The sequence below is a fragment of the Leishmania donovani genome, chromosome 8 (assembly GCF_000227135.1).
Source record: "Leishmania donovani BPK282A1 complete genome, chromosome 8".
NCBI classification, from domain to species: Eukaryota; Euglenozoa; class Kinetoplastea; order Trypanosomatida; family Trypanosomatidae; genus Leishmania; species Leishmania donovani.
Window position 1 is genome coordinate 469,446 of NC_018235.1, and position 15,238 is coordinate 484,683.

The 15,238-nt window shown below is 64.2% G+C and overlaps 6 protein-coding genes across 6 annotated transcripts; all 6 read left to right on the plus strand.

The window, feature by feature from the left end:
- Nucleotides 1–1,309: 1,309 nt before the first annotated feature.
- LDBPK_081120 (hypothetical protein, conserved) lies at nt 1,310–2,494 on the plus strand (the record flags this gene model as incomplete). The annotated part of the gene is made up of 1 exon (XM_003858623.1): nt 1,310–2,494. One exon carries the CDS (start codon nt 1,310–1,312, stop codon nt 2,492–2,494), a length of 1,185 nt encoding a protein of 394 aa, XP_003858671.1.
- Nucleotides 2,495–4,304: 1,810 nt separating this feature from the next.
- Nucleotides 4,305–5,825, plus strand: LDBPK_081130 (hypothetical protein, conserved; the record flags this gene model as incomplete). The annotated part of the gene is made up of 1 exon (XM_003858624.1): nt 4,305–5,825. The coding sequence occupies one exon, from the start codon at nt 4,305–4,307 to the stop codon at nt 5,823–5,825; it is 1,521 nt and encodes a 506-aa protein (XP_003858672.1).
- A 1,426-nt stretch (nt 5,826–7,251) lies between these two features.
- On the plus strand, nt 7,252–8,673 carry LDBPK_081160 (hypothetical protein, conserved; the record flags this gene model as incomplete). The annotated part of the gene is made up of 1 exon (XM_003858625.1): nt 7,252–8,673. The coding sequence occupies one exon, from the start codon at nt 7,252–7,254 to the stop codon at nt 8,671–8,673; it is 1,422 nt and encodes a 473-aa protein (XP_003858673.1).
- A 1,270-nt stretch (nt 8,674–9,943) lies between these two features.
- Nucleotides 9,944–10,243, plus strand: LDBPK_081190 (hypothetical protein, conserved; the record flags this gene model as incomplete). Its single annotated transcript, XM_003858626.1, has 1 exon — nt 9,944–10,243. The coding sequence occupies one exon, from the start codon at nt 9,944–9,946 to the stop codon at nt 10,241–10,243; it is 300 nt and encodes a 99-aa protein (XP_003858674.1).
- A 1,551-nt stretch (nt 10,244–11,794) lies between these two features.
- Nucleotides 11,795–13,093, plus strand: LDBPK_081191 (hypothetical protein, unknown function; the record flags this gene model as incomplete). The annotated part of the gene is made up of 1 exon (XM_003858627.1): nt 11,795–13,093. The coding sequence occupies one exon, from the start codon at nt 11,795–11,797 to the stop codon at nt 13,091–13,093; it is 1,299 nt and encodes a 432-aa protein (XP_003858675.1).
- A 409-nt stretch (nt 13,094–13,502) lies between these two features.
- LDBPK_081220 (hypothetical protein, unknown function) lies at nt 13,503–14,363 on the plus strand (the record flags this gene model as incomplete). The annotated part of the gene is made up of 1 exon (XM_003858628.1): nt 13,503–14,363. The coding sequence occupies one exon, from the start codon at nt 13,503–13,505 to the stop codon at nt 14,361–14,363; it is 861 nt and encodes a 286-aa protein (XP_003858676.1).
- Nucleotides 14,364–15,238: the final 875 nt, after the last annotated feature.

The following is a 15,238-nucleotide window of genomic DNA, read 5'->3' on the forward strand; positions in this document are numbered from 1 at the left end:
TTGGTTGGCCCGCCTGCCGCTCCTCCTCGTGCACACCTCCCCCTTTTATCCTGTCTCTCTCACTCGCTGTAGACGTCTGCTCACGTGCTTTCTCTCCCCCATCTGCCGTATGCATGTGTGTGCATGCGTGTGTGTGCCCGCGTCTGTCTCTCCCAGCATGAGGGCGTGTACTCTCCTCACTCCACCCCACCCCATCATCCTCTCTCTCCTCCCCATCCGGTGACTGTCGTTGCCCTTTCGACTGCCTTACTGCAGTGCATGAATAGACGCACACACCCACACAAATATGTGCATGGACTCGTACTCGGCACTGGATGCGATGCAGCCGCAGCGAAAGGGATTGGAATGGCGAGAGAGCCCCTGGTGCGTGTGGGCGTGGGGGGGTTCACTGCACGCCATTGCCTGACTCTTTCGTAGGGTTTCTTCACGTCGCTTATCCTCGTTGTTTTTCACATTCGGTGTCGAGGCATCCGTCGATTGGGTGTGCGCATGTCCGCTGGTGGGGGGCCTGTGTAGCCTCCTTTGTTGGTGTTCTTGTGCGCCTCCATCCACTGTTGAGTCGTCTTTCGCTTGCCGCTGCGGCGAGCAGTACACACACACACACACACACAGGTGCACAGGTGTGCGCACTCACAGAGGAATATAACGTAAAACCGTCTACCTTGTACTATCACGACTGCAACGTGCTAGGGCGCTCGAGTGTAGAGGCAGCGGGGGGGGGGCGGCGGTGGCTGCTCGATGCTCTCTGCTTGCACACAGTCACAGGGAGAGACCACGCAACTCTGTTTGACAAGCTGCTCGGCGTCTCGCTAGGTACGCACCGTCTCTCTGTCTACCTGCGTGTGCGCACATCCACGGTTCGTGTTCTGGTAGCGCGACATCCCCGCGATGATTATCGACTTGCTTGTTCTCCCTCACTGCGGCTGCTGCTGCTTCCCTTTGACTGTGCAGCTTCGTTGCCTTTTTCTGTTACGCGACGCGCACTCACGGCTTCTTTCCCACGCACCCCATGAGCCTCTTCCAACCTCTCCTCTGAGGCTCCCCTCGTCTCCTTCTCCCCCTTAAACTTCTTCATGAGCGGTCTCGTGCCTTCGCTCGCGCACTCCGCTTTCTGTGGATGCCTACCCTCCGTCTTCCGCGTCCTCTCACGTGCTCGCAGAGAGGCACATACACACCCACCCACACGCACGCACAGACACGCTCACAAAACTGCATAGGAGAGGACAGTGGCATCATCGTTGGTGTGCGTGTGCTGTCCTGTGCTACGTAGGCGGCTGTCACTCTCTACCTCTCTCTCCTTGGTCGATCGATGGAGCCGCACATGACGTCTCTCGTGTTGCGCCGCGACCTCTCCCTGGAGGTACCGAAGCTGTTGATTGGCGCGGTGCAGCCGTACCAGACACTCGCCGGCCCCGCGCTCACCACGTCCTTCCTGCATCAGCCAGACCTCCTTCCGTTCCAGCGGACCGCCTTCTCGCACGCTGCCATCGCACCGCTGTACTTCCACACGCTGCTGCACACCCTCGCTGAGTTTGCCGAGACGCCGCGCGCGGTCCAGTATAGTGCAGTGAAGCTGCGCCACGCCCCCAAGGCCGACTTCTGGGACTCCGTCGGCACGCTGAACTGTTTCTACTACTCTGCCCATGCACCTTATGGGGCACCGGCAGAGGCCTCCGTTTTGGACCAGCATCCGGCTATGGGGGCCGTGGAGCTCATGCGCCCGGGGCACCGCATGGAGAGCGACGTTAAGCTGACGCTCTTCAACAACTCCCACCAGCCCATCGCGTCGATGCTGATGACCGGCCCGAAGGGCGCAACGCGCGAGGCTGACGACAACGCGATAGAGAGTAGTCAGGACACCTCCTCCACTTCCCCTCACGCGAGGACTGCCTTTCCGTATGTGGCGCCGCCCACCAAGGAGACCGCGTCCGCTAGCGACTGCCTCTCTGCCGTCATGATCGGCGGCACACGAGTACACGGCGGCCTGTACGGTGATCTGATGCCTATGGAGGGCGGTGGCGGCTTTGGACAGCGTGCCTGCTACCGGGTAGAAGATGCCGCCGCGTCCTCGCCGTCCCCGAATGACCGAAGCCGGGTCAGCGGGACGGAGGCAGCGGCTGAAGAACGTACCGCCTCTTCGTCGGCGCCCACCGTCATGCCGCCGTGGGTGCTCTACGACTGCGTTCAGCGATTTTTTCTCCGGCTGCATCGCAGCGGCGTCTTCGGCGGTGATGCAGCCATTGCACCGACGGAGGGGTGGCGTGTCTCGGCTCACCACGTCGTACAAACCGAGGATGCGGTCTTTGGCGTTCCAGTGGAGGTGGTCTGCGCCGTGCCGCGTGTGTACCCGAGCTACAGATTGCCGCCATGGAGGCATCGGCTGGGACTTCCCGCCATTCCCAACGGCGCCGCACCATGTGTGAGTCTGCGCTGTGAGACGCGGCAAGGTGGCCGGCTTATTTCCACTGGTGTTTACTTCTTTACTCGGTGGTAACGAGGACGCGGATTCATGGATCGTGTGGGGGCCTGGGCTGCCGTCGAGGTGGTGTCGTATGGCCACTCTGCTTCCTCCCTCGATGCTCTCGCCTCTGCCGCTGCCGAAGTCGCCAGCACCTGCTTCACGCCTCTTTGTTTGGATTTCGTCTTTACAGTCTGCACTGCGCTCTCTTGCGCTTGGCGTTACATGCGCGCATGTGTGGGGGTGTACACGCACACGACGGAGCACAACGTTCGTATTCGAGTTGTTGAATGACCCAAACGGCAACTCGGGGCACCTCCGCGATTGAGCAGACGTTACTTTCTTCAGGCACCTAAGCATCTCACGCTTGCCGCTTCTCGTTACTTTCATCAGCCTCTTTCCACTGACGGGGCAGGATATGTGTTGTCGTGTACGTCGCCGCACATGTTTGTGCGGCGAGTAACCTCATCCGCGTCCTTACGCAAGCACAGGACTCTTCTCTGTCGGAATGCCGCTCACCGTCTCTTTCTCTCGCCGCCAGCGGTGCCAGTGAGCGACTGGGAGGGGTCGAGCACGACGACGTCTTCGCTGGGCCTCATACTCCCACTCGACGTCCGCTGCCTCACATTGTTCTCCCCACGTCTGCGCCTCTCCCCGGTGACGGGGGGTACACCTCGGCGCGATATCGCGCGGTCCAGTACCCACGCTCTGTGTGTGGGGAGTCGCGAAGCAGCCCCGCATCCCCTGCCGAATGCCGAACCGCTCCTGGTGGTGACAGGGCCAAGCACCTACGACGTGGGGGGGTGAGCGCGGCTTACTGCCACTGATGTCGGCGGCGGGGTCCTGGGTGGCGCTGCCTCGGAGCGACCTGCGGCTGTGAGTAGGTCTTTATCACCCATATGGTGGGCAGGGCGTCCACGTGACCCGCGCGTATCCGACCGGGCCCTCACACGGCGCACTGGTGTGTGTGGGTGTGGGGGCCGAGCCCCCCCGAGGGGCGGGAACGCACCAGGCGATGGGGCGTGTGGCCGGCCGGTGGGCAGAGCGGCGCCGGCCTCGTGCACCCTGGCGGAGAATGGCCGCGCGGAAGAGAGAGCTCGCACGTACGCCTCTTCCGCTGCGCTCCCTGGCGTTCCTCTCTGTGCCCCATTTCCTCGACCCTTTCCCATCTGCTCTCACGGACTCTCTCCCATGGCATGCACACGAGCACGCCCACAGGCATACGCGGGCTCACGCAGCTGCTCACTTGTTTGGTTGGCCCGCCTGCCGCTCCTCCTCGTGCACACCTCCCCCTTTTATCCTGTCTCTCTCACTCGCTGTAGACGTCTGCTCACGTGCTTTCTCTCCCCCATCTGCCGTATGCATGTGTGTGCATGCGTGTGTGTGCCCGCGTCTGCGTCCCTACACGCGTACGTCCGTCCGCACGTGCACCGCCATCTCCACAGGCGCACTGCTGCAGCGGCGCACTCAGCTCGAGTGCTAGCGAAGATTCTTTTTTACTCTTTAGTCGTTGCCTCACACACACTCACGCAGACGGTGTGTGTGCGTGTGTGGCCGAGGCATTGGTGTAGGTGCGCATCGAGCAACGGGTACGCGTAGACGGCGAGGGTTCAGTTGTTTGGTTAGACAACGTGCAGTGGCACCAATGCCGCGGCCGAAGAAGGGCGGCGGGCGAGGGAAGGTCGTGAAGAATATCTGGGACATCGCCGACTTACAGGCGGCGGCCCTGGGAAACAGCGGCAGCGGCGGGGCTGGTGAGCGCCCGTCCACCGCCACCACCGCGGCGACCTATCGCCGCCCACGGCCGGTGCGGCATGTCGACCCCGCCGTGCTGAGGCGCGCCTTCATGCTGCAGAACTTCCAGTTCATCCTTCGCGCCGAGCTGCTGACGATCACGTCCACGCAGGGGCTGCCTCAGGGCCAGCGCCGGCTGATGGAGTGCATCCAGCTCAGCGACAGCCTCGTGCCGTGGGAGGTGGTGCACTCGGTCGTCATGCGGGCCACTCCTGAGGAGTTCCAGTGCCCCATCTGCATGGAAATGCCGACAGCACCGCGCATCACGGAGTGCGGGCACGTCTACTGCCTCCCGTGCATCCTACAGTACATGAGCCGCCAGAAGGCGGCCGGCGCGCAGCGCAAGTGCCCGATGTGCCACGACCTTCTCACGCCCTACACGCTGCGCCCCTGCGTGCTGCAGTCGGTGCAGCCGCGGAGGGTCGGCGCGCAGGCCCGCTTTGACCTCTTCAAGCGGCACCGCAACTCGTGCGTGCTGCGCCGCTCCGACGACCCCTTTCTGGCGGCACCGCCGCCGCCGTCCTCGGCGAAGGCCGTGGCGATCCACCTCCCAGCCTACATGGAGCCGATGTCGTGCCAGAGTCGGTACGTGATGACAACCCCGCAGTACGAGGCGGGGCAGCGCTACGCCGACTGCGCCGGTATTTCGGAGCGGATGCGCGAGCTGGAGCAGCTGACGCAGCCGCTGAGCGAGTCCGACGCGGAGGTGGAGCGATTCTTGCTAGAGGCGCTGAACGAGGTGACCAAGGAGCCGAAGGGGCTGCCGCCGTCGATGCTGCGCAACTCGCCGCCCATGGCCCCGCGCCCCGTCACGACTCCGGAGGGCGAGGGCGACCACCTCGAGCTGTACGCCGACGGAGAAGGGCAGCCGTACTACCTGCACATGTTGACCGTGAAGATGCTCAAGCACGATGCGAAGCTGCGCAACGCCGCACTGCCCGACACGGTCACCGGCATGATTGAGGAGGTTGTCACGATGGAGCAGACGGAGGAGACGCGCCGCATCTACAAGGTCTTTTCGCACGTCCCACTGCACGGCATGATCAAGCTGTGCGTCGTCAACGTGGATCATCTCGTCCTGCCGGAGACCCGCGCCGCTTTTGCCGCCGCGCTGCAGAGGATGGCGAGCGACAGGGCGCAGCGCCGACACCGCGACGACCGCGCCGCCAGCGAGGATGCGTCGTGGAAGCAGTACTTGATGAGGTACAGCAACCGCAGCGGTGACTGCCTGGGCTTCTCGCCGGACACGGCGCCGTCGGACTTCTCCATCGACACGGAGAGCCTGCCGTACCTGAAGCTCCCCTCGACGGGCTCCGCGGGCAGCGACCACGGGCTGCCGCCCAACACGCTCGACACGCGCCAGCGTGCCACCAAGCGACAGGATATGCAGTCGCTGCTCGTCGACTCGGCCGTGGAGCCTCCGTCACGCGGCGACACAGCAACGGCGAAGACCTCCAGCACCATGGCGGCCGGCTGCTGGGCTCAGGGGAGTGCGACCAAGCTCTTTGCCAAGGCGGAGCGGAAGGAGGCGACGAAATCGACGTGGGGCGGACACGTGTTCAGCCCCAAGTAGTCCTCGTCCCTCAGGTGGGAGGGTGACGACCCTCGCTGCCGGCTTCTCTGTGCGTCTCTCCAGGTGCACTTGCGTGCATCACTGCCGCACCCAGCCGTACGCACGCGCGCACACGCGCGTAGGCGCATGCGAATGCGTGTAATGGGATGAAGGTGACTCGTGCCGCGTGAGGTGCAGCGTCCACTGCTGTGTGAGGGCCTGTGTGGAGGGTGGTGCAGGGCGGGAGTGGGGCGAGTGGGAGACGGCTCGGTGGCACAACGGCGTTTCTGTCGTCAGCGATGCAGCACTCCTTTCATTCCCCTGCCCCGCTCTTCATACGTGTGCTCTGTATGCCAACGGCGCCTTGCGTTGTCTGTTTCTCTGCGCGCGCACACGCAGAGATACAAGCACAGCGGTGCTCCGGCTCTCTGCCCCCCTCCGAGTTGTTCCACATCGGCCTGTCGCTGTCCTTCTCTGCTCTGCACCTCTTGCTTCCCTTTCCTCTCCGTTTTCGAACCCGGGCTGACGGCCGCCCCGCACTGTGTGATGGGTGGCGCACGTGCGCGTGCGCGTGTGCTGGCGGAGTTTATTCGAATTTCAAGCAACGCAAGTTAAGAGAGGATGACGCGGCGCTCACCGCGCTTGGCTCCCCCTGTGTGTGTGTGTCTCTGTCTGCATCAGTGCGATGCTCACTGGTGCTCGCTCTCGCTCTGTCTCACCGCCAAGATGTGCGCACGCTGCTGAGTGTGCGAGTCCCTTCGCGCCCCGCCTTTTCACTCGACTGCGGCTGTCGCTCTCACGTGTAGGCACGGCTCTGGGGAAGAGCGTATGTGTGCTTGTGTGCGTGAGGACACCGACGTGGTGGCACGAGTCACTTGACCCTCTCTGTGCAGAGGCCCCCCTCCTCCTCACGTGCGAAGGCGCACGCATGGGGGTGCCCTGCTGCGTCTGTGCCGCCTCCTCGCTCCCCCTTCATCTTCCCCACCCTCTCCGTCCCTCCATCTCCGCGTTGCTCTGCGAGGGACCCGCTGCGCCGCTCAAGGCCGTAGCAGTGCCGCGGCGCACCCCCTCCCTTCCCCACATACACATGCGCGCATACCCCCACAGGCGCCGCGGCGTACACCCCTGAAAGAGAACCACACGCTCATACGTAGAGGAGACACACACGCGCGTGTTGGGCGCCACCCCACTGACCGACTTACCGATCTGTGTGTGCCGCGGCTGCTTCGTCTTCTCCTCGTTGCATGCCCTGCGCAGCTCACTGGCGGCTGCACCGCGCCACCACCGCTGCCGCTCCCCTATCTTTTTGCCGCGTCTTGCCTTTGCGGTGCTGGGCCGCATGTGGAGAGCGGAGGAGAACATCTTTGCCCGCGCGAGGCCCGCGCGGCTCGACACGCAGTACAGCAGCACGGGCGCCTGCACGACGGCGCCGCCTGCGCGCACGTTGATGCCGCCGCGGTGGTTTCACGTCCCCGGAAGCGGCGCGCGGGACGCGCAGGGGCCGCCGGAGGGCCTCGTCACGTCCACTCATCTGTCCTCCTCGCTGCTGCTGCAGCGGAGCTCGTTGCTGGACCACGGCGGTACTGCGGACGCTTCTGCACATGCGCTGGGGTGTGGCGGCCGAGACGCTGACGGGAGCTGCTGGGGCATCGCTGGGCCCTCCCCCGCGATGCAGCCGCAGCAGCCTTTCGCCCCGCACGGTGGCGCGGGCACACGCGACACTCGCTCGCTGGGGAGCCTCCTCTGTCACCCCGACCTGCGTCCCACGCGCGACACGAGCGCAGACAACACGTCGCCAACAGAGGTGAGTCGCCTGCTTCGTCAGTACCGCGACGAGAACGCGCGGCTGCGCGAGCAGCTCAAGGCGAAAGAGCTGCACGAGGCACACATCATGGCGAGGCTCGAGGAGACAAGTCACAGGTGCGCACACCTGCAGCTGGCATGGCAGCGTGCCAGCGGTGACACACCGAGCTCGCTGTTGCAGAGCGCAGGCGACAAGGCGGATGCTGCGCAGAGTGTGGGCAGCCACGGTGGGGAGGCTGAAGAGACGGTGCAGTCGCGCCTCGCGCAGAAGGAGGCTGAGGTGCGCGAGCTGCAGGGACGCGTGGAGGCGTACCGGGAGGCGTTGCAGCGCTCTCGCGCCCACGCGGCGCTCTCGGAGGAGGAGCGGCGGGCAGCTGCTGCACCCGCCACCTGCGCCGCAGGCAGCGTCTCGCCCACATCGCTCCACGTGCTCCTCTTGCAGTCCCTCAACGCCGCCGACTACCTCGTGAAGGTGTTTAACGCGCTGCAACACTGCCACTGCACGCGGCACGGAGATGCCCACGGGAGCGCCAGTGACTGCTGTCGCCGCAGCCTCCACGACTGCAAGGTGCGCTGCCTCCAGGCAGCCGTGAAGGGCGCACCCATCAGTTCCGAGCTGCTGGAGCTGGAGGATGGACCGGAGAACGACACGGCCGCCGCAAACATGGAAACTGCTGTCGCGGTTCGAGAGGAGCTGCTTTACTGCGAGGCGGTGGCCGTGCGCCTCGCGGCCTCCCTGCTGAGCCGCGAGAGGACTACCGACGAGGACGCTGCCCCGCCTGCCACCACCACAGCCGCCGCCGCACCACCAGAGAAAGCAGCGTCACCGCCGCCCCTCTCCGCACTTGGGCCACTGACCGCGCTTGGGGTCGCCGAGCCCGTCGCTTTAGCGAAGGCGGCGGCGGCTGAAACTCACGACGACGGCGACGATGAGGGCGCGGGGGAGGGCGAGAAGAGCACGGAGGAGAACGGGCAGGCCACGGTGTCGTACGTGGCTGCCGCGCGAGAGCCTCGACGCCGCCCTTCGCGATGCCGTCCCGATGTTGGCGACTGCGAGGTGCAGTAGTTCAGCGACAGGAACGGCTCTGGCGACAGCGGTGGCGGGTGATGGGGGCTGTTTGCACGTTTGCGCGTGCGTCGCGCACTACTGTCGAACGCCCCACTCATGCCTACGGCCCCCGTCACACATCCCCCTCTTCCCACCCCCTCTCACCGGATAGAGCACCGCACGGGATGCGTGCCGAGCAGACACATCGTAGGGGCGCCCGCTTGCCAGTTCATGCAACACGAACGGGCGACTCCTCATAGAGAAGCGTCCGCACTGCAGGATGAGCCACCTCACGCACGCGCTCTCTTTTCTCTTTTCCGTCTCTGTGCGCGTATACATGTGCGTGTGTGTGTCTCACGCAATCCTTCCCTGGGTTTCCGTCCTCTTGTGCTCTCGACCTCTACTCCTCTATGCGCCCATCGCACATGGCGCGTATTTCTTGCCACCGTTGTCCTTGCTTTCAGGAGCACCGCAGAGGGGTGGGGGGGGGGGCTAAAAAATGAAGGAGGAGGGTGCTGGCCCTTCCACCATCCGAAAACTGCCACAGCTTCCCCGCTCGCGACCCAGCCGCACACCGATTCGCATACAGAGACGTTATGCCGCAAGGAGGTGTTCGCAAGCTGGAGGCAGACTTGCCAGTGCGACAGACGGCGGCAGGTGAGGGAGACGAGTGAGAAGGCGGGATGGAGAAAAAGGAAGGTGGCGGGAGAGACTGAGGCAGTGGTATGAGATAGGGGCGTGCATGTGCGTGTACTGTGTCCTCTGCGAAATGCTCCCCCTTCTCTCCTCCCCCGACTCCCCTCCGTCTCCGCAGTGCTGAGTGCTGGTGCGCTCTGCTGACGTCCTCACGTGTTGCGTGACTGCGGCAGCACCGACTGCCATAAAGGTGGACGACGTGGGTATGAGTGCATGCATGTGTTCGCGTGGCGCGGTGCCAAGCCTCTCTCGTTTAACTTTTCACCACATGTGATGCACAGGTGGTGGGCGCCTCTCTCACTCTCTGTGTCGGCGCATGCTGCTCCGCGTTGCCGCCCCCTTGCTCCTCTCCATCATCCCCTTCCCTCCTGCCATCGGACTCTCTCCCCTTGATATCACGCCGACACCCACCCACACGCGCAATCGTGCGCTGCTCCCGTGCGCAGTCTCGCCGGTGCAGCGAAGGACCCTCTTCCCCTCACACACACATCTACGAGCTGGCCACCCACGCAGCGCCCCGGCCTCGCGTAGTGTTTCGTGTGCGCGTGTGTGCCCTGCACTTTGCATATGCGACTGCCCCTTTTCGTCCATCATGTCTCAGCAGCTCGCCTTCCACGACGTGTCGAACGACGCGATTCAGCACATGCAGGCCAGCGAGGCGCTGCAGAAGCACCTCGAGAATGCCCAGCTGGCGCACCGCGTGTGTGTCGCCAAGGCGCTGAAGGCGAATGAGCCGCCGGTGGAGAAGTGCGCACTGACCTGGGGCGAGGTGGTGATGCGCTACAATCAGTGGTCCGAGTACCGCCCTGCTTTCCACGATAGCGACGCGCAGAAGAGGTACTCGAAGTACTGGACCAAGAAGCGCCAGGCCGCTGACGACAGCCACCCGTAACGCAAGCTGATCTGCGCTTGAGTATTTGTGTCCGCGCGCGCATGACTGCGTGAGTGGGGGATGCGGCGCATTCCCGCCCCTCTCGCTGCGGCATGTCCGAAGGCCGCGCACCCGCACACATGCGCGCTCCCCTCTGTATGCGCGCCGCTCTGCATGCGCGTGTGTGCCCGTCTGCCTGTGCGCGGGTCTTCACAGAGCTCGATGAGTTCTGCCCCGAGCGGGGAGGCGAGACTGAGGGACCACGCGTAGGAGAGAGCGCGAGGAGCCACATCGGCATCTTCTTCGGATAACTGGGAGGTGGTGGTGAGGCTTGTACCGCCCCACTGGCGCGGAGGATGCAGGTGTGTGTGTGTGCTGTACACCTTGTCGCTCCGTGCATGTTTGCACCTCTGCGTGCGTGCGCGTGCCACAGTGGCACGCTCCTTCAGCATTCATCATCTGCATGTGTGCCTGTCTTTTAGGAATCAGACGTTTGGTTATGGGGGCGCTGTCTCTCCTCCTCTTGTCTTCTCCGCTTTCCACCGTGCCTGCACGCACGCGCAGGCGCACACGCATACGTGAGTCACACATGCTTATGCTTCTGTCTGTCCGCGTGCGTGTGTGTTGGTGTGCGCGAGTGGAGGGGGGGGTGATGGGCAACGCGAGAGAAGGCGGAGGAGAGGGGGATGGAAGCGACTCCGTTAGGTATAGGGAGGTGATTGTTTCACAGCGTGTCCCACCACCTGCCGCGCAGACACACAATGCCTGTGTGTGTGTGTGTGTGAGGCGCGTTGCTCGAGTGTGTTGGCCGCTCTCTGCGCATTTGTGCGAGCGTGCGTGTGTATCGGGTTTCTTGGTGACGGCGTCTCTCTACACTTCACCCTTTCCCTTGTTAGTGAAGACAACGCAAAGTAAGACCGCAGCGGAAAAGGCAAAACTGCGCCGTTCAGCAGTCCCGCACTCCACCGCGCAGGTGTACCATCCGCGCCCCTGCCTGTCCCTACGTCTTGTAGGGTAGTCCGTTCCCAGCGCGCACGAGTACCTCGCCCCTCCCCTTCTTCCCTCCCACGCATACGCGCGCACGCCCAGACACACACACGCACACACACATGCCGGGCGTGTGTGGTGTGTGAAGGCCTGGGGCGTTGCCCTTGCGTGGGATTTGCCTTAGAGTGTGCGCGAGGGGTGGGTGGGAGAAGTGGTCGCCCCTACTCTCTGCCTGCGCATGCTTGCACACGTGCGCTGCACGTGTCTGCGTGTGCGTCGATGCCCTTCGCTTGATGCCACCCCAACGTTCTCCCCCCGTGGCTCTCTCTCTCCCCGCGTGTCGCCATCCGCTTTCGCACAGACTCAAGTGACGGGCGTGCAAACGACGCGACCATCCATGCACGCCTCTCCCCATCTCTCCCCTCCGCATCGTCACTGACAGCTCTCCTCCTTTGCCAATCACGAGAGAGGAGCGAGACAGATAGCAGCAGCACTGCACAGCGGCTGTGGGAGACTTTCCTTCCCCTCTCTTTATGTTGGCGCCGCTGCCGCTGCCGCTGGCGTGTGTGTGCATGCGCATGTGATATGCCGCTCCCTCTTACGTCTTTGGCAAGAGCCATGGCCTCCCCTTGTGCGGTGGCAGGCAGCACCACTACCGGCACCGCTGTCGCCGCGGGTAACAGCAGCGGCACCGACTGCTACGTCATTGTATGGGTCGAGGGCCGAGAACGGCCGGTGTACGCGTGCACTGCGCCTCTTCCCTCCAGTGGGTCCTCCGCGTCGTTGCCCTCGGCCGCTTCTGCCGGCGCCGCTGCTGTTCCAGCGGTGAACGTGGTGACGCTGCGGCGCTTCTTCGGCGCCCTCGTCCTTCTCTCGTCCCCGCCGCCGGCGGCGAGGGCGCGGGCAGGCGGGCACTGTGCGGCGCTGTCTTGCGCCGCCTCCTTTACTCGAGAGACCGCTCCTGTGCTGTGCGCAACCCTTCCGCTGGGCTTGGTGGGCGCCTTCGGCGCGTCGCCGCCGTACTACTACGTCGCTGTGTTGGCCCCAGGCACTGCTGCCGTGGTGGGCAACCAGCTGCTGGCCTGGCTGGCCTCCAGTGTGCTGGCAGCGCTCCATCCCGACTCGTGGGCAACGGCTGCGTTGCCGACTGGGCAGGCGTGCGGCACGGCGCTTCTATCGCTCGCCGCTGATGCACCGGACTTGTGCTCGCAACTTGCTCTGTACGGTGCTGCCGAGGTCGGCAGAGCGCGCGCCGGCGCCGCCGCGATGGAGGACTACGGCGCTCGAGAGGTGTTGGCGGACAGCGCCGGACAGTCCACCCTAGCTGCGGTGCTCCAGGAGTTCGAGCCGTGCCGTGACTCACCCGTGGCTGTTGCGATCAGCACCCTCCTCCGAAGGTGCTGGGTGCCCTTCACCGTTTCGCCCGCCACAACCGCAGCCTCCCTGCACATCTCGCTCGCCGGCTACTTCACCCTTCCGTTCCCGTCCTGTCTCCGTGCAAGCAGTTCTGCCGCTTCACCTCCGGCGCCAACCCTCTACGCGTGCTCGGCCGGCTGCTGGGAGGCGCTGCGCCTCCTCGCCTCCTTCTGCAGCCGCCGCACACCGGATCTCCAGCAAACCAGCAGCGCGGACGCCGCGCCTCTGGCAGTTCTCCCCCTCGGTGGCAGCAGCAGCGGCGGTGCGGTGGCCCTGATTGCAGCGAGCGTCGGATACGTGCACCCAGACACGGCCCTGTACCAGGCGGTGCTTGTCCACGGCGAGCGTCCTTCCCGCGGCGGCGCTGTCAACTGCGCTGCTCCATATGTTCGCTACTTGACCACCAGCGAGGTCGCTGCCTGCGGAACTCCCTGGCATCCCGACGCACTACGCAGCGTGTGGGCATGACGTGCTTCCTGTGGCGTATGTGCTCGTGCGTGCGTGTCTGCACATACTTCGGATCAAACGTTCTTGCATACCAGCATGCGCGCATGTGTGCGCGATGAGCGATGCTCCGCGCACGTCTTCCTCTCCCTCTCTTGTGGGGTGTGCGCCACCCGCTTGCTCCCCGTGTCCCCGCGCATCCGTCTGCGGATGCTTCCTTGCCCTGTCTCGCTCTCTCTTCCGCCCTCCGCGTCTCACCTGGCTGCCCTCCCTCCTTCCCCATCTCGCCTGCTTCCCCCGCTCCGCCTGACAGACATACATGCGCACACGAGCACGCGCGCATATCGCGATCTACCCTACCCCCGCCTTCTTGCACTCTCTCACTCACTCGCTCTCCCTTTCCCCCTAATACCCCACTCCCTGAACAGCCACCATGACGAAGCTGACTGTTGTGTGCCGCGCCGTGTCGAGTGCGCTAGAGAAGCAGACGTGCGAGCTGACGTGCATCGAGCGCCAGACAATCTCGCTCGAGGCTGTGCGGAAGCAGCACAAGGCGTACGTGCAGGTGTTCAAGGAGATGATCGAGGACGGCTATGACATCGAGCTTATCGAGCTGCCGGCGCTGAACGAGCTGCCCGACTCGATGTTTGTGGAGGACGTGTCGATGATATACAACACGTGCGCCGTGATCACGCGCCCCGGTGCGCCGTCGCGCCGCCCGGAGGTAGACCCGATTTTGGACACGGTGACGGCTCTGCGCCAGGAGAACTACCGCATCTGTGAGCCGGGCACCGTTGACGGCGGCGACGTGCTGTACGTTGCGAACTCGAAGTACGTGTTTGTGGGCAAGTCGACACGCTCGAACGACTCAGGGTACGAGCAGATGAAGGAGTACCTTGGCAAGCACGGGCTGGAGTGCGTGCAGTGCGTTGTGAAGAATTGCCTGCACCTGAAGTGTGCGGTGACCTTTCTGTCGGAGAGCACGCTGCTGCTGAGCCCCAAGTGGGTCGACCCGGAGATCTTCACCTCGCGCGGGTTCAAAGTGGTCGAGGTCGATTCCAATGAGCCGGCCGGCGCGAACGTGCTGAGCTTCTCCGCGGAGAAGAATGGCAAGCCGTTGCGCACGATAGTAACGGCTGCTGAGTTCCCCGGGACTGCGTCGCGCATCGAGGCGTTCGCGGCAGAGGAGACGGCGCAGGGCCGCCCGACGCGCCAGGTGGTGCTGGAGGCGGACGAGATCGCGAAGGCGGAGGGCTCGCTGACGTGCTGCTCGCTTCTGAGCTACAGCGCATAGGCGCCTAACCCGCGCGAGCACGTGCCTGGTGCCCCCTCCCTCCCCCACGTGTCCTCACGGCGGCGCGCCGGGGGAGGACGTTAACCCGTTTCTTTCGCCCCTCCTCTCCCAGTCGCCATGTGTGTGCATCCTGTGTGCTGCGCCTGTGCGTCCACACACGTCGTGCGCTTTCACAAAAGTCACACGTTGCCTACGTGGCGTCGTCCAACCTGCACAGCGTAAAAGCATTTGCTGTGTGCCATGCGACCTTGCCCGTCTCTCCCCCCGGGTCGCCGCCCTCTCCCGTTCTTTTGTTGCTTTTCTCTCCCTTCTTATTCTCCGTGCTAGCGTCACTGTGTCGATGCGTGTGTGGCGGCGGCGGAGGGGAATCGCGAGACAGAGAGCTTTCATATCTGCATCGGAAAAGCACTCGGAAATGCTTTGTGCCCGCTCCTCCGTGCTCCGCCCCTCTCTCCCTCCCCTCCCCCCTCACACGCGCGTACGCAGATGCACACGCACAAGCGCACACACCCGTCTCAGTTTTCACTGCACTGTCTATGTGTGTATGTGCGCGGTGCTCTCTCTATTGTTCCTTTCTCCGTTCTCCTCCTCGTTTCGTGCCTCTTTATTTGAGGACTCGGCTGCTTCGTGCTTTTACCTCCCTTCGTTCACGCAACACACACCGCCCCTCCCCTTCTGACTTCTCCTATCCCCCTCTCCCCACCTTCAAACGTGCACATGGACGGCGTTGCGCTCAGTGCATTTCTTTTTCCGGCCTTCTCGTGCCTGCAGTTTGAGGGCACCCCGGTGACGGGGGGTACACCTCGGCGCGATATCGCGCGGTCCAGTACCCACGCTCTGTGTGTGGGGAGTCGCGAAGCAGCCCCGCATCCCCT